The following is a 22,161-nucleotide window of genomic DNA, read 5'->3' as shown; positions in this document are numbered from 1 at the left end:
ATCGCCGTTGAATAAGAAATGTTTCTTTCACAAGAAATGTATAAAATTACAGTACTGTATTAGACTTACGGTACCTAATTTACATACTGTACAGACGGTAGCTCGCCTAAACTCTCCGTAGCGAGGTGCTAGATGGCAGAAAGTATATATATAATTATAATAAAGTTACAATAAATTAAGTTAATATATAATTATGTATACAGTACCTAATTTATATATAATTATATGTACAGACGATACTAAACTCATTTTACCTGCCTAAACTATCCGTAGCATGGCACTGGACGGCGGAAAGTAGTTCGGCTGCCCGATGATGTTTTACGTAATTATAGGAGTTTTTTTTACCATTGTTTACGGATACCGCCACAATTTTTTCGCCGTCTTATAGGAATTGTAATTATAGGAACCCGTCTTATAGGGGGGATCTACTGTAATATGATGATGATATTTTAAATTTCAAATTACTTTTTGCCAAGAATATAGTGACATTTTTTAAATGAGCAAATAAACAAGGTAAACTTGTTTATTTGAATGAGCAAATAAACAAGGTAAACTTGTTTATTTGCTCATTCAGTGACTTAAGTACATGAAATATTTTAGTGGAAGCAGACTTCTTGTAGCAAAATGAAATGATGCAGTGAAAAGAGGATTTTGAGTATATTATTAAAAACATTTCAAATCTGAAAAAAGTAAAATGATTTTAAGTACTGTAATTTTTATACCAACCCCATTGAAAGTTTCACTCTTTATTCTTGACATAATTTTTATTGGTGGAACATGCATTTCTATGACAACCACATTCAAATTCAAACTTTTTCTTTTAAACAATCTGTTAAAGTTTAATTGTTAAGTGATAAAACTTTTAAAAATTTTATATCCAATTCCTATACAATCTGGATACCTCTACTAGTTTTTATAGAGCTTTGTTATAAATTATAGCAAAGTTATAGAGAGCATTGCAAAGGAGTGGGATGGTCCTTCAAAGGCAGTCAGAATAGTCTCTCAAGCATTTTTGTGTGGGTGAATATTGATTGTCAACTTGCTTTTCTGCTTGTGAAGTAGAAATGAATTGTGACCACAGAAACAGTTACTAACTTATACTTGTCAAAGATAAGAACATCTTCAACCAAATGTGTTTGTTTTTATCAATGTGTGATGAGAAATGGACAAAAAGCCAATATTTAAGATTTATCGACTACCACACCTTTTAAAGCAAATTTGTTACTTTTTATTAAATGAAAATCATAACTGAAATTGATTAAGAATTGAGCTATTTTTCCAGGTTTATTATAATAAAATATTTATATATTTTTAGTTATTCTAAGCAAGCTTTCTTGAATGATGTGCAGCAACCATTTAGTCTTCCTGATGGAACTCCATCCTTTAAAGATTTTATGGGAAATCGTAACAATCGTTTCACTAATCCAGAATCAGCTGGCAAGAATAGAATCCAACCACCATCAAAAATTCTTCACTTTTTCAATGCCCCTTATGGAATAAAAGAAAAATTTATTGAAAAATATAAAAACAAAAAAGTTATATTTCGAAAGTTTGTTTTAATATAAAAATGATGCATATCGACATCTAGTATCAAAAAGGTACCGATACTCTAACAAGATATATCTGGTTTAACTCCGTGGGTCAAAGGTCACAACCCTAATATATGTCAGGAATAACACAGGATAGACTAAGATACATTTTTATAACGTGTTTATGCAAACACATTATTGTTTGCTAATAATGATGCCCTACACAAATAGAAATAAATAATTGTACAGAATATTTATTTGACAACAGTTTGCTTGATGATTACACTAGTAATCCAAAAAGCCACATATTTAAATAAACAGATTCAATTGGATAATATGCAAAATAACTTAGTTGTTATTGTAACTTTCTATTCATTATACAGTTGATCCCCCTATAAGATGGTAGATACGTTCCGTTCTTTATGAATCAAGTTTGTAGGAATCACAGCCTGACACGTGTGAAGTTTACAGACTACGGCTGTTTGAAAGGTTTTCTTCCATAAAATTAATCGATTCTAGATTAATCTGACTCAACATTTCCAAAATACGTATATATTTTTTTGGAAATAATCCGTATAAACTACGCTATAAACAAAAAAAATTGTAGAATTACTTACCGAGTGTGCACCGTTCGACATTGCCGTTGCTCAAGCTTGTTTTTGTCACGGAACAGTGCAGCAAACCGCGGCCACGATTTCTGATGTTATTTTTCTGCGAAAACTTCGTTGAACTTTGGAGACATCATTAATATAAATAATTTTAATTGCCGTTGAATAAAAAATGTTTCTTTCACAAGAAATGTATAAAATTACAGTACTGTATTAGACTTACGGTACCTAATTTACATACTGTACAGACGGTAGCTCGCCTAAACTCTCCGTAGCGAGGTGCTAGATGGCAGAAAGTATATATATAATTATAATAAAGTTACAATAAATTAAGTTAATATATAATTATGTATACAGTACCTAATTTATATATAATTATATGTACAGACGATACTAAACTCATTTTACCTGCCTAAACTATCCGTAGCATGGCACTGGACGGCGGAAAGTAGTTCGGCTGCCCGATGATGTTTTACGTAATTATAGGAGTTTTTTTTACCATTGTTTACGGATACCGCCACAATTTTTTCGCCGTCTTATAGGAATTGTAATTATAGGAACCCGTCTTATAGGGGGGATCTACTGTAATATGATGATGATATTTTAAATTTCAAATTACTTTTTGCCAAGAATATAGTGACATTTTTTAAATGAGCAAATAAACAAGGTAAACTTGTTTATTTGCTCATTCAGTGACTTAAGTACATGAAATATTTTAGTGGAAGCAGACTTCTTGTAGCAAAATGAAATGATGCAGTGAAAAGAGGATTTTGAGTATATTATTAAAAACATTTCAAATCTGAAAAAAGTAAAATGATTTTAAGTACTGTAATTTTTATACCAACCCCATTGAAAGTTTCACTCTTTATTCTTGACATAATTTTTATTGGTGGAACATGCATTTCTATGACAACCACATTCAAATTCAAACTTTTTCTTTTAAACAATCTGTTAAAGTTTAATTGTTAAGTGATAAAACTTTTAAAAATTTTATATCCAATTCCTATACAATCTGGATACCTCTACTAGTTTTTATAGAGCTTTGTTATAAATTATAGCAAAGTTATAGAGAGCATTGCAAAGGAGTGGGATGGTCCTTCAAAGGCAGTCAGAATAGTCTCTCAAGCATTTTTGTGTGGGTGAATATTGATTGTCAACTTGCTTTTCTGCTTGTGAAGTAGAAATGAATTGTGACCACAGAAACAGTTACTAACTTATACTTGTCAAAGATAAGAACATCTTCAACCAAATGTGTTTGTTTTTATCAATGTGTGATGAGAAATGGACAAAAAGCCAATATTTAAGATTTATCGACTACCACACCTTTTAAAGCAAATTTGTTACTTTTTATTAAATGAAAATCATAACTGAAATTGATTAAGAATTGAGCTATTTTTCCAGGTTTATTATAATAAAATATTTATATATTTTTAGTTATTCTAAGCAAGCTTTCTTGAATGATGTGCAGCAACCATTTAGTCTTCCTGATGGAACTCCATCCTTTAAAGATTTTATGGGAAATCGTAACAATCGTTTCACTAATCCAGAATCAGCTGGCAAGAATAGAATCCAACCACCATCAAAAATTCTTCACTTTTTCAATGCCCCTTATGGAATAAAAGAAGATGAGCTAAAAAAAGTAAATATACAGAAATATTTTTATTAAGAGTTCTTAAAAATATAATTAAATCATAAGTAATTTTGTTTAGAAGGTAGACATTAGGCACTATATCTTGATAAATTTAATAATTATAAATAGATAAATATTTAATTTAGAAAGTCTTGGACGAAAAAAAAAATTGGTCCAGAGCAAGATAGAAGCCTGCAACTGTCTTGCTCTGGATAATAACTGGCAATGTATCTGCACAGTAAGCAGAAGCCTGCATCTCCTGCTTACTGTGCAGATACATTACCAGTTATTCTATCCACATCTCTGTCCAATCTTTGTCAAGAGATGGTGCCTAATGCTTGCTTCTAGGCAAAACTACTTGAGATTTACATATTAAAATAATAGCCCTATTCTGGTCCAATATAATCTGGCAGATCATTTGGCTTTAAATGAAAATCAGATTATTGGATGTTTATATTTATTTTGAATTATGAATTATATAAATTATATTTTAAATTCAGAACATGGTATTGCCTGTGAGGTAAAATATCAGTTTCATGATAATGTTTTTGAGTTTTTAGAGGATTTAGTATTATAATTTTGTTAGTGATATAAATTAGTTCATTATTTTCTTTCAAACTTTTAGTGCTAAGCTAAATCACTTAAGTATAACCACAATCATTTTAATCACAATCTAAATGTTATTTTGTTTTTAAAAACAAACACAGCTAAAACTGAATTAAATTTGATATAAATTATTTTCTAACACTACAATTTAGATTGTGATTAAAATTAAATTTTAAGTTTACACCCCAAAATAGTCATGTGATTAATGCAAAACCTAGCCTGCACTATGTCTCAGACAAGAATATAAATGATTACAGTTGTAGTCCAGTTACATGACAGACCAGAGTGCTTTAAAATTGCTACTCCAGTATCTTATAAAAGGACTTGCAGAGTCTCATCAGCAGGTACAGTTTTCAATGTACCTATTTGAAGGTCTTTGATTATGTCATATATGCAATCCTGGCATTCATATTATGCACTGCCAACAGAATTTGAGAAAAGCTATATCATTGGGATGAAGGAAGCAGGATGTTTGTTTTACTGCTTTGCTTATGATCTGGCCATTTTGATCTGATTTTAAGAAGTTTTGAGCATTGTGGATACATGAACATAAATGTCTGTTCATTTTAGACGGGCCACCAGAAGAGATGATTGCCATTTTGATCTGATTTTAAGAAGTTTTGAGGATTGTGGATACATGAACATAAATGTCTGTTCATTTTAGACGGGCCACCAGAAGAGATGATTGTCTGATCATGAGACTAGCATAAATTAAACAACTAATGTCATCATAATTGAAGTTTAGACTATTTACAAAAAGTCAAAAATAACTTTTCGAGTCTATCTTTATCCCTTATACACCACCATAGAAGTAACAGTTTTAAAAAATTGCTTTGAAGAATACTTCTTAAACCCAGGTAAAAATTGGTAGAAAATTTCACAATGTTAAAAAAAGATCAAGTGTCAGCCTTTTCTTGTAGGTTCTGACACTTTTACAATTAAAAACACAAAAGAATTCTTTACACCATATTACTTATCCACTTTTTAAACTGCTTCAATTATGAAGAAAATACATCCTGAGTTATCACAAGAATTGTAACTAATGTCATCTTTGTCTACAGTTCAGAGACAGATGAAAGTCTTGCTACAAAATCCTGTCACTTCCTGTTTCACTGGCAGGTGACTAGCACAGGCAAATTTGCATACACAGTAACTATTAGATATCCTGCCTTTAACATCCTAGCATAATCAACTTTCATTTGCAGTTATATCATGATGGAGAAACATGATTTCCTACAGACTAGTAGTGTGTCATGTTAGAATATAGTAGTGTATGGTGCTTGTATGCCTTCATGCTTGACCATATCACTGCATATATGTGCACAAGAGGAGATCCTACAAGGGACTAAAGATTACTTGAAATTGTGTCACTGTTGAACAGAAAGAAAATCATCAACCAAGATGAGAATCTCAATTTCAAAGCAGAACTAAGAGAAGATAATGTTCAAATTATGAATACCATCAAAACAAATTATTTCAGGGTCTTCTTTACAAGATAGCATTTTTCTCTTTACAAGAGAACATTCATATAAGATAATTACTTGCATTTACCTTTTGTCAAAAACTTTAACATTGCATTTAGTCATTTTCATGAAGGATTATAGAAGAATACTTATTTTTTATTTGACAATAGTGTTCAAAAACTTTGTAGATTATAAGAATGGAAAAATCATTAAAACTCGCATGATGTTTTAATTACTATAAATATTCTTCCAAAAAAAGTTAAAATATAAATAATAAAGTATATTTTATTATTTATAATTTAATACAGACATAAATAATAAAATAGATTTTATTATTTATGTCTGTATTAAATTTGGTCTGTTTTTATCATTCTTATATATTTAACTATTTTCTTTTTCTGTAATTTAAAAGCTATTTAATTAGACCATCTGAGGCTGTTCTAGATATGAGGAAACCATGTCTATTCTAATGTTAACAAACTATCTAACAGTTCATTCTGTTAGAAATGAAATCAATAATGTGTGTTTTACACTAAATTAAAACAATCAATCCAAATATCAAATGTTTTTGTTAAAAAAAAAAGGCTGTTATTAACACATATATATAATAAATAGTCAGTTTCCAACTAGTAAACATCTGTACATACAATGAACAAAATCAATATATTAAATTGAGTCCAAACAATTAGTTATACATGCTAATGGCATGATACAATTCATTGGTAAATGTAATAATATAACTGGAATAATCTCAGTCTATATAATAACAACTGGTTAATTTATGTTAACTATAATTCAGATTTCCATTATTAGCACCTCAATGAATGAATCTAACTTTCAGTCTGAATTATTATTTCAATTTATTAATAATGCTAATGTGAATTAATAAGTAAATAAAAATTAATAGTAAGATTAAAATCAATTTTACATGAAATTTCAATACTCTTTACATTTTTTTTATTATAGAATATAGTTACTACCTGAATGTGTTCATGAATATTTACTATTAAAATATCATAATTAGTTAGTGTTTTGTTGCATTTACAATGCAACTTTTGTCCGAAAAAAGGCTCAAAAAATGTCCCCGTGTCTTATATGTGAAGTTTCAATCTCTCGTAGACTAATGAATTTTTGAAGTGGCCTTCAGTTATGTAGGGTACAGGTAATCTGTGCCTGATCTAACTCTAATCAAACAACAACATTTCTATACAAAACATGTTATCTTTTGCTGTGGCTAGCAGCTTCTGCATGTATTTGTGCAGAATATTTTAACATAAATGATCTCTTTTAAACTCCTCTTTTTCCCTAATAAATAAAAGCGTGCTTTCTAATTTTATTGTTTTTTTATAACCAGAGTTCATAAAACAATTTGGGGTCAATTACCAAAGATATGGGATAGCTTAAATACACTAAATACTGTTTTCAAAATTATTTTGTGCTGAATTGGTGGTGCATCTAACATGCCATAAAATATGGTAGTCAAAATATTAAACATAGGTTTGAAGTGCAATATGCCTAAAAAGTAATCCTATATTGTTTTATGGTATGTATTTATACAAACAGTAACTGATTAGAATATACATACATATATAATATTATTTAGGATTATATATTACCATTGGGAAATCATCATCATTATCTCCATTATTTTTATGTTTGACTTGGAAGTCCCAGAATGGAACTCCATTATAAGCTGATGACTACCTGTGGTGTATTATCATATTTTTTCTGAAATTCAAGCAGAATTTATATTGATGGGTGTAAAGAAATTCAGTTTTATCTTGAAACTTTATTAAATTTGTAACATCAATATATTTAATATTTAACCAAATGCATTAATTCTAGGTTTTTGAAGAGGCTGAAGTTAAGCCACCTGTATCGATTAAAATGTTTCCATCAAAAAGTAAGTTTTAATTAAATTTACTAATTAAATTGAAATAACTATTGTTATGATTTACTAATAAATTCAAAATTTTGAAAATACATTAAGGTATTTTTTAATTTAAAATTTATTTATGTGAAACTTGTAGTCTTTTGGATATTAGAGGATTTTTAATTGTTGGAATTTTGTAATAAAGAAACTTTTATAAATAAAACTGAAGTTCTTAATAATATAAATTTAATGTGTTGTTGATCTTTTAATTTCTTATTTAAATTATAGCTGAAAGAAGTTCTTCCGGATTGCTTGAATTTGAAAAACTGTCTGAAGCTCTGGAGGCTTTAGTGATGTGTAATCACACACCAATTTCAAACCAGGGTAAGGGTAAGCATTATATTATTAATATACTGAGCTGAAAATAAACATCTATATAATTTTCTGTAAAATTATTTTAACTATGCATTATTTATAATTAATAATGAAGTTGTAAGATTTTCAAGTACAGGCATCTCTTGTATAACATGGTAGGTAGTTGTGTTTCAAAAAAGTGCTGTTTTGTGAATCCATGCTATACAAAACAAAGGACTAATGCAAAACACAGGGTTATATTCTAGAAGTTAGCAAAAGTTTGCTTTTTTTTTTTTTTTTTTTTTTTTGTTACTAAGAGAAATATGTTTATTAAAGTAATTGATAATTTATTTCTGATCAGTAATTAACTAACAATCAAAATTAAAAGTACTGTATTACGTGTTAATATTAATTTTAGTTAAATGAGATCATTTTTTTTTTACAAAGTAACCTTATCATCTCAGCTTTTTTGTTGATCTTGATCAGAAAGATCTGCAACATTTTCATATTTTTTATTTTTATGACAAAAAATTTTTATGGGTGACAAAATAAAATTGCTATTAGTCATGACCCCTCTAGAACAAATTTTTTTGCTCTAAAGGGGTCACGTTTGTTCAGTTGAGTACCAAGTGACTTTTTTCCAGAATTTGTTTGAATAACGAATTTTTCGAGTACTGAGATACCATTGTTCATTATTTTATGAATGCTTGCTTGCCTACAGTTAAAAAAATGTTTAAATAAACAAAACATGTAATATACATGTTTTGTTATTTTAGTTTGTAATTTTAGTTAGGTTTAACATTGACAAAAATTCAATGTGACGTGACAAACATCAGAGAAAAATTTCACCTTGGGATAGGTTAATCTATAACGAGTAATTATTTATTGTAACATTGTCACAATGCTAAGCTGCAATTTTTAATCATATTTTTAATTTAATTAATTTAAAATACATGCTTGCCTCCTCAAATTAGTAGTGCTTTGCTTATACATGGTACTTTTCCTTTAATAATAGTGTCGTGCTGGTCATCTATTAACTCCTTTCATGGGAAAGTTTTGAATTGAAATAACGTGACTTCCAGTTTTCATTGAAAGTTTGTATATAGTTAATCAGGACCTCCTGCCCTTAAGGTTTCCATCTCTGGTCTCATTTTTAACTTTGTTCTTGAGATTAAGGAAAGATGGATGGACGACAGTGGGAATTTATAATTTTTCAAATTGCAGCCCAAAAACAAAATACATTGGGTGTTAAAGGCTAAAATCTGAAAGAAATGATGACAACACTTGATTGATAGGAAAGATGGGACAAGGAAGAAAAAAATTGTACTATCAGTTTTCATTAAAGAAAACCTGACAAAAGGCACAAAGCAAATTGAAAATTTCAATAAACTAAAATTTGTGGGCAAATTTGAGACAACACACATGTTTGCTTGAATAAAAAAAATTGAATAACTGAGTTTACTCTTAAAAATTGTGAAATTTTGTATGGGAATATCACCAATTTTCAAACTGTGTTGTAGAAGTACTGTTTTATACAAAGGATACCTGTATTTGTAATTTTGCTGTTTCTTGGAAGTTCAGATTTCTAGGAATGGAAATTTTTAATGTTTCCCATTCCATATTCAGAAACAGTAGATTAAAAATTTCAGTCTCTGTATGTACAAAAGCATTTTTCAGCTACATTAAAAATGTATCTCAAACCATTTTTCAAAATTTGAGTCTAAATTAGAGTTTCTTATACTATAATCCTGTAAATAATCACACAACAAAATTTGGCTTTGCAAAATCTTCAGCAACTGTTTGTGAAGGTTGTCACTTTAACCTGAAATGTTTGTCAGATTATCCAATACTATTTATCAAAAGTACAAAAACCATTTTGATTTAACCCAGCGTGAATGGGGTGAGAAATTGTTACACCAGCTATGAGGTGGGTAGGAGATACCCGATACTGTAATGCCAAATGTTTGATATTATAATTGTGTATTAAGTATTTTTTTATTTGGGATGATGATAATAATAGTATCCATTTAACAAGATGAGTAAATAAAATACTACGTTTTAGATTGTTATTTCAATAAAAAAAAAAAAAAAAACACTTTTCAAAGTGTCTATATTTTCTTTGAAAAAAAGTACAAGTTTTGGTAGTTTAACATTATTTCGTATAAAATTTGAACAAAGTTACAACTTATTTGGTTAATCAACATAACTATAGTATCTTCTAATTATAAAAATAGAAAAAAAAAACTAAAAGGTCTTATGAGATCAATTAGCACAGCACCAACATTACACCTACAAATCAGCACAATCTTTGCACATAAAAATCATGTGCTCCATACATATTGGCTTCTCACACTTTGAACAGCAATGTTTTGTTTTTGTTTTCCTTTTTTTTTTTTTTTTAGTACACACCTGACATATTTACCAACCGTTTTTTGGGGAACTGGTGATGAAGATTCTCTTAGTTGATCAGCAATCCTCTTTCAAGTTTCCTTTGGAAGATGTATGTTTTGTTGTCTAATGCGAAGAATATCATTTATCAGATTTTAATCCAAATTATGAATGAAGTCTCGACACAGTTCCGAATCATCCAAAAAAACCCTCCTGCTCCGAATCGTTTTCTTCACTTTTTTGAGAAACGTTATTAATCTCTTCTTCCCTCTTGGAGTCATAGGAACTAGCACTTGAACAGTTTTCTAAAAATTCTTGTAGCCGACGTTCATTTTCTTCATAAGACATCTTGAGAAATCTCAAAATAAAGAATACTATAAATAACTATAACTCATAAACTTACTGTAAACTCAAAAATGTAACACTGACTACGAGGTCAGGTGTGACATACCCCAGCCACCTTTGTGCATATGTATCTCCCATTAAACTCAACACTGCACCTTGCCCTCCCTTACCTCCAGCTACTGTGAAAACGGGATTTGCATGGCAATGATAACATTAAATAATCTGCGTTTAAAAACTTCTTGGGTATGACATACCTAACCTCACTCGCGTCGGGTTAAAATAGTTAATTAAAAATAAAAATCACATTCTGGATACATAATAGGGAAAGAAATCATTTTGCTGTAATCTGTTACTACTATTCAATTAAATCTTTCCGTAATCAGTCTCATTCTACTACTATTACTTTTTCAAACTTTGCATTGCACATGCCATCATGTGAGGTAATGTTAGCAAAGTTTTTGCTCTTATATAAATATAATAGTTTAATTACTAAAAATAAAAGTTTTAATAAAATTTTATTACCATCATTCATTAGCATTTTACTATAAAATATGTACACCCTTGAGTTATATACTGTTACTGCAGATTGTGTCCTGAACAATCGGATCCTCAAGAATTAAATTCTGAAATCAATAAAACAAAAATTTTCTTGAGAATTAGGAGAGACTTTAAATTCTTGAGAATATTGAGATTTAAATAAATTGATTATTTATAAAGGACACTAACCAGAAAAAAATTATGCAGAAGAAATATTAAAAAGTAGGACTAGAAGATATAAGGTTGTCTCATATCTATTTTATTTTTTTAAATATATCAAAAATTAATTGTATTTTTTTCTACATTTACTAATGTTTTATTAAAATAACTTTTAAATACACATGAGCAATCTATTGATTTATATGACAAATGGGTCCTTTGTTTTGTCTCACAAATTTCAGAAATGAAGTTTCTTTTGTTTTGTGTTGTTTTTGGTTTTATGCAAAATAGAGCATTTTTCTGTGAGGTTCCACAAATATTTACTTTTTGAGCTTTTTGAACAAAATTATTAATTTATTTTAGTTCATTATGAACTGAAATAACTTAATAATTTTGATTGGCTCCAAGCTTTGTAGAATTGATTCTTCAAATTTCCAAGACAAAATTCGTACTCAAGATCTTTTCTCTTATTATGTATTGAAATGGGCAGAACAGTATTATTTAAATTTTCATTATTATACAATATGTTCATTATGCTTCTTGCTATATTTGTTATACTCTTTTTTTTATCACTGATTATTGTAAAAACAAAATATCAGTAACTCTGAAAAATGTTGAAGATGTCACGTCTTGCAGTATCAAATATTTAGCCAAGATTTAATTCTGCAAAAATAAAACAAGCACATCTAACTCATTAGTATTCAAAGCTGCTTTTGTCCTAATAAATGGTAATTGATAAAATTATAATAATATATATTGCATTTATTCAATATTTGACAAAAATGTCATTTTGTTTCTAGAATTAGACATTTTTAAATTGTATCTTTGTGCATAACAATGAGAATTTTTTATAGAAACTTATATGGTAGAAACAAGTAAAATAGCAACTTTTTTAATACTTAAAATTGTTGTTATTTGTATGAAATATTATGCAGTTCGATAATAATCTCTAATGCTAATTTTTTTTTATTAAAAATCATATCATAAAAGATGATCAAATCTTTTTATACACAGTATAAACATAAGATGTAAAATCTCTAATAGTTATAACTATACATGAACTTATTTTGTGACTGTTATTTTTCAAAATTTTATACTATTAATGTAAAATCTTTTGTCTTTACTCTACAAAATAAACTGGTGGTGGGTTTTAAATTCTTGAAGATTTTTTCATTAATATAATTTTGCAAAAATTAAAGCAAAACTCAAGACATAGGATCCAATGAATATAGTAGGTGAATGAGAACATATACTAATCAAATTACAAAATAATTTTAGGGTAGTCTAAGAAATATGCAATCTTATCTTCAATTGTTTTGTCTTGTATTATGTTTTCTTTATAATAACCATTATTAAGTGTATTTAAAAACACATGGCTATGCATTTTGTATTCAACAATTTGTTAGATTTGCCAAAACACATTTTGAGTGCAGCTTTTCTTCAGTTGGTACAATAAATGAAATTGCCATTTTACTAAAGCATAATTGATTTAACCTTTATTGAATTTAAATGTAAGTGTGAAATAACATATCATATATAAATCTTAAAATGTAAATATATATAACATTCTAAAAAAAATGTCAGCCAGAAAAGCACTTTTGTTCAAAGATAAAATTTTATGTTCATTAAAAACTAAACCTATTTTAAATGCTAAATTAATGAGTGGAAAACTTAATTTTCAGAAAACAGTGTCACTGTTGAAGTAATCCAGGATAGTTTTATTAATATTTTAATTTATTAATGATAATATAGATGTATTGTGTTATTCATTAAATGTGTAACTTTCAGGTGGAAAATTCCCATATATTTTGAAGCTATGCTTTTCATTCTCAACTCCTCGTTTTTGAAGATTTTGAAGATATTTTAAAATATTTTGTTCACGAAATGAATCCAGTGTTTTCTTTAAAGATCTAAAGAAATTAGGAAGTATTTTCAGATCTTCATATATCACTATTGTGCATATTAATATTTTATGTCTATCAATGTGTCTTCATCTTTTAACTTGTAGAAAATTATTTGTTTTCTACATGAGATCAGTTTTGAAGATTTACCATTTATCTACATTTCCAGGATCTGTAGATACATTAAATGCATTGTGAACATGTTTAAGACAACACATACCTTTGTATTAGTGTAGTTTTTAATATAAATTAATATAAAGAAATTAAAAAAAAATTTATATAAAAATGGGTTCTTGAATTTATATAAAGATCTCTAACAATAGAGAAATTTTTATGTCATTCTGAAAATTTTCACTTAATCGCATTACATAGTATAATAAAATCATATAAAATATTAAACGAATAGTCATTCTGTATGAAGTTAACGAATTTTAATTGTAAAAAATGTCATTTTGATTTAAAATATGCAAATTTTTCATTTGTGACTAAACCGCATTTATGCTCATTATTTGGAATCTAAAACTGATGAAAACTTATTTTAATCAGATTAGCATTAACTGTTGTTTTCTATGTGAATTTCTGATTTATTACAGATTTGTTTATATGTAACAGAATTATTACATGAGATGCTCCAAAGACAAATTAGGAGCTGCTCTTTCTCGGTTAAATTTCATTAATACATAATTTCAAGAGTTTTTCTATTATTAAAATATAAACTGGACATTTTTTTAAAAAGTTTAACAATTAAATTTCGTTGTTAGGAAATTTTCCAATAAACTCAAATTACTAATATTTCTATTGGGAATTTTTTAAAGTTTTATATTTAATTTTATTTAAACTACATTCTTACAGCCAACCAGTCTGTATTTTGTATCTTGTTTTACTGTCAATTTCTATTTACATTTTTCATCCATTCGACATTATGTTGTTTTAAGCCATCGACTATTCTCTGTACAGTAGTGAAATGGAATGTATGATCATTGTTAAATAAAATGTCATTCTTTATCTAATCTTTCGCTATATTTGCATATTAGATTTTAAAAACATCATTTTTGTTCTTTATAAAGATTTTATTCAACAAATGTTTAAATCAGTGGTTCTCAACCTGTGTTTCGCTGCCCAAGGAAAAGAAAATAAATGAAAATTGAATGAAACTAAAGAATAAGAAACGAAAGGATTTAAAATAAAACTATAAATTACATTCTGAACGGAGATTTGCCAAGTTGAATTTCACGCCTTCTCTAGCAGATGACTCTTGGTTATTCCGCTGACACTAGCTCCAAAATTATTGTAACTGAGTGGGGCGCAGGGCTTTCGCTTGCCGCGTTTTAATGGCCCCGGAACTTGAATATTAGAGTGATTTCTTGGAACTGCATGTTCGAGAAGTTTCTCGCTCATTCTCGACTCTGAGAATTCCTGGTTCCGTTCGAAACTTAACCGCGAATAGAGGCTTGGTAGTCAATTTGGAGTCACTTCGCAGTGAATTCCCTACAGCTATAACATTGTGAATTATTAGCGAGTTATTTTTGTGTTTGACCTCTTTGATGTTTAATTGTGTAGTTAGTAAGTATTCATTAATCAAATATTGTTCTACTCGTACGTTCTAACCCCGAACTACTACGATACATTTCGGTAAGAAAACATTACATTATTCATTAATTCTGGTGCGTTTGTTGGTTTTCAAATTGTAAGTACAGTATAGCGTCGTTTATCCGAAGGTCGGTTATCCGAAGGAATTCCAGTCGACAAATTTAATTTTCGCCAGTGTTGTGGCGCTGTAATCTTTGGCTTTGTCTTCGGCTACTCAAATATTTTACGTTTTTGATACTAAATTAACTTCTGAAGTATAATTTTTTTATTGTTTTTATATTTTTCAATAGAGTGGAACCTCGGTATACGACCTTAATCCGTTCCTGGTGTTTGGACTTATACCGAATAGGACGTATACCAAACCAACCTTTTCCATAAGAAGTAATGTAAAAATGATTAATCCGTTCTCATGTAAAAAAAATTGGCTTTAAACACCTTGCTTTCCTGGCTAGTTTCTGCTTGATTTTTCATGAGATCAGCATGTATCCTTTCAACTTTCTCGCAAATAATTTCTTCCGATACGCTGTCTCCGGCACACTGTTTTTCAGTTATCCAAAGCAAAAGCAATTTCTCGACATGATCTAATGTCTTCGATCTCTGTTTACAAATTGATTTAACCCCTTTCGCAACGTTAGCAAATTTAATAATTTCTTTATTTTTCACGATTGTCGATATCGTTCTCGGAATACAGAATGCAACAGTTAAATCTCGAACACGCGTGCCACCTTCATATTTCTCAACAATCTCTTTTTTCAGTTTCGTTGTGATTCTAGTCACTTTTTTATTTTTCTGTTGCCCTTTTGCAATTCATGATTAATAAAAATAATAAAATATTACTTACAAATTAAAATCAAAAGAAATTTAACAAAGTTATAAACCAGGGGTGGCCAACCTTTTGCATACCATGCGCCAATTTTTTGACAGACGAGTTCAGATGCGCCATATAACTCGAACACTTTTTTATACAATCTTACGTTCAATGTTAGGGGTTGATAAATAGAGATAAGAATAAATCTGCTTCGCTTAGGAGGGAAAAAGGAATAACTTTATTACGCAGTTGAATTAATTAATTTATGACAGTTTATTGAAGCACCAATTTACAGTAATCAACAATAATCTCCTGTACGAGAGGGCTATTGCTTCATGATGGTGCTATTGCTGTCAGAGTCTCGTTTGGTGAAGATTACTCTGCACCACAATTATTGACACTGAGAACAAGATCAGCTTGGAATAACTTTAATCGCAATAAATGTTTTCGGCCATTTACACGCCTGTAAACTGATCGGAAATAAAGATCGCAATACTCAAAATACGTGCATTCACTGTAATTTACTATGTGGAGAACACTCATTTTATCTGCAAAATACACTGTAACGAATTGTGCAACAAATGAACTTGCCATGACAGACTATAAAAAATTTATTTTTTTATATAATATTCTTAATCGCAAAAAAGCCAAATCTGGCAATTTTACTCAGAACTAACTGAAGCGCCACTTGTAATCGTCCAATGCGCCACGTTTTGGCCACCCCTGTTATAAACCGTAGCACCGCGAACGTCTAGTCTGGTGTATTACATCGATAGTGCTACTTGTTCATAGATGGCGCGTATAATTGAATTAAGTCGTATACCGAACAGAAGTCGTATACCGAGCAAAATTTATTTCGTTCAAACAGGACGTATTCTAAAGCAGACGTATACCAAAGTTCCACTGTATATTTATTTTGTTTGTACAAAATAAAAAAAATAATTTTTTATGATACAATAGTGTTCGTTAGGCTTAACATCGACGAAAATTCAACGCGAAGCGACACGCAACGGAGAAAAATTTCAACACGGAATAAATTAATATATTTTTTCGTACATAATTGGTTATCCGAACAACCCCATTCCCCAATTGATTCGGATAAACGACGCTCTACTGTATTTGTATTTTGTTATAAAATTTTTATTTGCTTTATTTTGTATTATTGGTTACGAAAGATAAACTCTGTTGTTGTCATATTTCTTTGTGATTTTCTTTTAGGCGTGGATCGCTGGCTTTAAACAGATACTTTGAGGGGGGGATGTTTACATTTGAAAAGGATAAATTAGCAGCTCATTGCTAGTTTAGTTTAATTTATCGTCTCGCGAAGTAAGCTAGCAAGGAAACATTATAACTAAGCAATGCACTCCAGCGTTTGTTTGATAAATCTTTCCGCAAAATAAACCATTTCTGAATCTGCGACGCCACCTCAATCATTGTTTGCAAAACGTGACAAATGGGAGAAAGACCCCAATAAAAAACGAAAATAAGAAGAAAGTTATTTAGATTTACAGAAACAAATGGTCGGCCTCTGTGATTTGCGGAAATGTGTTGACCAACAGTTCCCTTTTTCCTGCTAAACTGCGGCGTTATTTAGAGAGAAACCATCCCGAAATGAAAGGTAAATCGTCTGATTTTTTTCAAGAGGAAATGCAACGAAATTTTCGCTTTACAGAAAACTATGACAACTCTTGCTAAAACCAATAATGAAAAAGTACTGGAAACTTCCTGCCTAATAAGTTATCGTGTTGCTCGAACTGGTGAAGCTGATGCCATTTCAGTGTGTGTTGTTACCTTCGATATTGCCACGTGTTTGTGTGAAAAAGATGTTGTTTAATCTCCAACATTCCTTTGTCAAATAACACCATTGCTAGACGAATCAGCGATATGGCTGATGACGTGAGACACTTATCAGTCGCATCAGGTATACCAAATTCTCACTACAAATGGTTGAATCGACTGACGTCGCCAGGTTGGAGGTTTTAATGGTATTTGTTCGTTTTGTTTACTTACAAAGCTATCAGGACCTATACCTATACAGACCACTACCGACCAATACATCGGGGTGGAATATTTAATCATTTGGATGGATTCTTCTCATCAAATGAAATACCGTGGGAAAACTGCAGATATATGTATTGATGGTGCAAAGGCAATGATGGGTCACAATGCTGAAGCCATTGCCAAAATTAAAGCTAAGGCAAAGAAATGTGACAGCAGCCATTGCGTTCTTTATAGACAGGCGCCTCGAGAAAAATGCCTTCTGAGATTATTATAGTGTTGAATGATGCTATAAAAATAATAAACTATATATAATCGCGATTTCTTAAAAGAAGGCTCTTCAAACTAATGTGTGAAGGTACGGGAAGCCACTGAGTCCCTCCTGCACACAAGTGGTGGTGGTGTCGAGAAAAAGCGTTGATGTTTGATAGAACTGCGGTCAGAGGTGACAGCATTTTTGATGGACCATAACGTACTACTGGCGACGGTTTTAAATGAAGCTGGGTGTGCGAACTGGCGTATTTGGCTGACATTTTTAGCAAAATGAACGAAATGAATCTCGGATCTCATTACAAAAAAAATTGTCGCAGTTTTTGATGTAAACGCCAAAGTGTCTGTTTTTAATTAAGAGGAAACTTATGTATTGGTTTGAATTCGTGGAAAAGGAAGACATCATTTGCTTCCCTCTTACAAAAAGCTTCTTGAATGAAAATAACATCAAAATTCAAGAAAAACACATAAAAATATTCAGCCGCATGTCAAAGCTTTAAAAAAACTCGTTTGAACATTATTTTCTGACCGGTAAAGAGATAGATGTATGAGAACTAGGGTTTCTCATTTTCCGGTCTTTTGCTTGTCCTGGGATTCCGGGATAAAAGTGAACTGTTTCTCGGGAAATCCCGGGACAGAATTAATTATTTTTAAGATATACAAAATATCATGAAATCAAATGATATAATTATTTTTCATTTTTTTAAAGTAATTTAATACGTTCTGCAACCTCCAAAATCATATTAATAATGCTGTATAAGATATATATTAAAAATTACCTTTGAATTACCTAGAAATTTTCACAAATAGAAAAAGTTTATTAAAGTTTGCTGGAAACTGCATACAACAACAAAATGCTTTGAATTGAGTTGAAAATTTAAAAAAAATGAACTTAGATCAAACTTNTTTGCTTGTCCTGGGATTCCGGGATAAAAGTGAACTGTTTCTCGGGAAATCCCGGGACAGAATTAATTATTTTTAAGATATACAAAATATCATGAAATCAAATGATATAATTATTTTTCATTTTTTTAAAGTAATTTAATACGTTCTGCAACCTCCAAAATCATATTAATAATGCTGTATAAGATATATATTAAAAATTACCTTTGAATTACCTAGAAATTTTCACAAATAGAAAAAGTTTATTAAAGTTTGCTGGAAACTGCATACAACAACAAAATGCTTTGAATTGAGTTGAAAATTTAAAAAAAATGAACTTAGATCAAACTTCTAACCTAAAAGGTAATTTTTCGTTTTTAAATAAAACATAATAAATATTATTATAAATTTTTATAAGATTTTAAAAAGCAAAGATGGTCGATACTCCGATCAGTCAATCTGATTCTTATTTTAGTAATGAAAAGTCCTGCTACCGAGAATGCACTTTCCGATTTAATTGGCGTTAGTGGAATCGTCTTTAATGCATTTAGACGACATGTTATGTTTTTTCACTTGTAGCCTGGAAGATTTCGAGATTGTAGTAGTACTTTTGCTCTCTAGTATTTTTGATTTGTCTACCTCGGCTGCTTTAATAGCGGCATCAAGCTTATAGCTCAATAATTCGGCAATTCGTTTGGCTTTAATAATCAGGTTTATGAAGAAAAACTTCATACTTGCAGACTTCGTACTCGTTTGTATCCTTGCCCAACCTGGCGTTACGCAGTTATCGAATCTACCGGGCATGGTTAAAAATTAAGACAGCATAAGCACAATTGTTCCAGATATTACGGGTTCCGACGAGTAAAAAATTTTCGGAGTTCTTCCACAAATAAGCTACGTACTGATTTTTGACCATTTGTGACATGCCATAACGAGCAAAAAAAAAACTAATAAGTAGGTTTAAAATTAATAAATACAAATGTATTCTGACAGTTTATGTGTTAATTATTAGTGAGGTAACGAATATTCGGTTACTATTCGGTCTATTTTTCGCTATTCGGCCGAATACCTTAAAAACAGGAGTAAGAAATAACAAAAACACAGTAAATTAATCATTTTGGTATTTAGATTTAATTTTATTGGGTTAAGTGTTATCTATTTATATTTATTTATAACTTNTTCTATTTGCAAAAGTTCTTAACCTTAACACAAAATAAGAAAAAAAGTGAATTTTTAAGAAATTTGCGGAATTTCCCGGGATAAGAAAAATTTCCTGGGTTAAAAAAACAACCGGGATCCCGTTTGAGAAACACTAATTGCTAGATTATTACTGATGTAAATTTGATCAAATTTCAACTCAAATTATGTATTTTCGCTGCAAGCCACAAAATAAAAGCAAAATCAAAACTGTGTTATCAATAAAACCTGTTTTTATCACGATAATGAGGCAATATAACAGCTTTAAAGTAAATAATTTATTCAAATATTTTCGGGGGTATCGAAGAAATTGGTCCATTATAACGAAAGTCCGTTTATTGCGATTACTCGTTAATAGGGACTCGTCCATTATAGCGAAAAGTTCATTACTTTGCAGGCTGATGTCAGTAACGGACTCAGAGTAAACATTTGCAGTTAGTAGATGTCTCCAAATCAATGTATTTTTTTACATCGTTTCAGCGAATCTGTTACCTCTAATAAAAGAGGACTGATTCTACTGTATATAATAATATCGACTGTATATCGATTTTGTGGGCAAAACTCAATTACGTAGTGGACGAAATTTCGGTTTAAAGTACACAAGCCAGATTTTTATTAAACTTGTGAAAACAATATATCTAAAATATAAATCTAAAGCTTTTCGTTTTCCATGATACATCTCTGTTTTATACAACAAAGAGACTGGTCACTCATAGAGAAAACGAAACAAAAACTAGATGTAATGTGAAAATCAGTCGAAAAAATTATTAAAATATCAATTCTAAGTTATTTTATATTTTTTGCAAATAAAGTAAATCAAACGATGACTGCGGCGACTAAAAAGTGCGTAATAACGGAAGACTGTGGTGCTAATTCGAAAAATAGTCCTTAATACCGGGAGTCCGTTATAAAGAGGTTGGATACGGCCAATGAGTTTTCTTATAATTTTCCTATACTTTTGGCCGGACCGAGATCAACAGTCCGTTATATCGAGCTTTAACTGTATATAATTTCCATTTTTGTTTTTTCTAAACTCTTTAATAGGAGACTAAATAGGAAACGTAGAAAAACCAGAATTAACATTACGCTTAAATTGTATAATTGCTAGTAGGATTTCTCATTTCCCGGTCTTTTTCTTGTCCCGTGATTCCGGGATAAAAGTGAACTGTTTCCCGGGATCCCGGGAAATTCCGGGATAGAATCAATTATTTTTAAGATATACAAAATATCTTGAAATTAAATGATATAATTATTTTTCATTTTTTAAAGTAATTTTAAAGTTCTGTATCATCCAAAATCATATTACTGTAATAATGCTGTGTAAGATATATAATAAAAATTACCTTTGAATTACGTAGAAATTTTCACAAATAGAAAAAATTTATTAAAGTTTGCTAGAAACTGCATACAACAACAAAAATGCTTTGAATTGAGTTAAAAATTTAAAATTGAACTTAGATCAAATTTATAACTTAAAAGGTAATTTTCGTTTTTTAAATAAAATATAATACAAAATATTGTAAACTTTCATAAGATTTTAAAAAGCAAAGATGATCAATACTCCGATCACTCAATCTAATTCTTATTTTAGTAATGTAAAGTCTTGCTACCGAGAATGCCCTTTCCGATTCAATTGATGTGATTGGAATCGTGTTTAATGCATTTAAGAGAAGACAGATATTATGTGTTTTTTCATCTGTAGCCTGGAAGATTTCGAGTTTGCTTTCGAGATTGTAGTAGTTTTGCTCTCTAGTATTTTTGATTTGTCTACCTCGGCTGCTTTAATAACGGCACCAAGCTTATAGCTCAATAATTCGGCAATTCGTTTGGCTTAATAATCAGGTTTATGAAGAAAAATTTCATACTTGCAGACTTTATACTCATTTGTATCTTTGCCCAATTTGCACAATCTGGCGTTACGCATTTATTGAAGCTATTGGGCATGGTTAAAAATTAAGACAGCGTAAGCACAATTATTCCATATATTACAGGTTCTGACAAGTAAAGAATTTTCAGAGTCCTG

At 29.9% G+C, this 22,161-nt stretch overlaps 1 protein-coding gene across 1 annotated transcript in view; it reads left to right on the top strand.

Moving 5' to 3' along the window:
* LOC111642151 (heterogeneous nuclear ribonucleoprotein L-like) overlaps positions 1 to 14,403 on the top strand; it is a 133,598-nt gene extending 119,195 nt beyond the window's left edge. The window contains exons 12-16 of the mRNA XM_023388427.1: positions 1,316 to 1,437; positions 3,520 to 3,776; positions 7,682 to 7,739; positions 7,998 to 8,093; positions 13,281 to 14,403. Of these exons, the coding sequence (XP_023244195.1) occupies positions 1,316 to 1,437; positions 3,520 to 3,776; positions 7,682 to 7,739; positions 7,998 to 8,093; positions 13,281 to 13,339 (592 nt within the window). The 3' untranslated portion in view covers positions 13,340 to 14,403. The remainder of the gene's footprint in view (positions 1 to 1,315; positions 1,438 to 3,519; positions 3,777 to 7,681; positions 7,740 to 7,997; positions 8,094 to 13,280) is intronic.
* Positions 14,404 to 22,161: the final 7,758 nt, after the last annotated feature.

This window comes from Centruroides sculpturatus, unplaced genomic scaffold, assembly GCF_000671375.1.
Source record: "Centruroides sculpturatus isolate CEXI.00-Female unplaced genomic scaffold, Cexi_2.0 scaffold1541, whole genome shotgun sequence".
NCBI classification, from domain to species: domain Eukaryota; kingdom Metazoa; phylum Arthropoda; class Arachnida; order Scorpiones; family Buthidae; genus Centruroides; species Centruroides sculpturatus.
The sequence above is the reverse complement of the archived record's forward strand: the minus strand, read 5'-3'. Positions and strand labels throughout refer to the sequence as shown.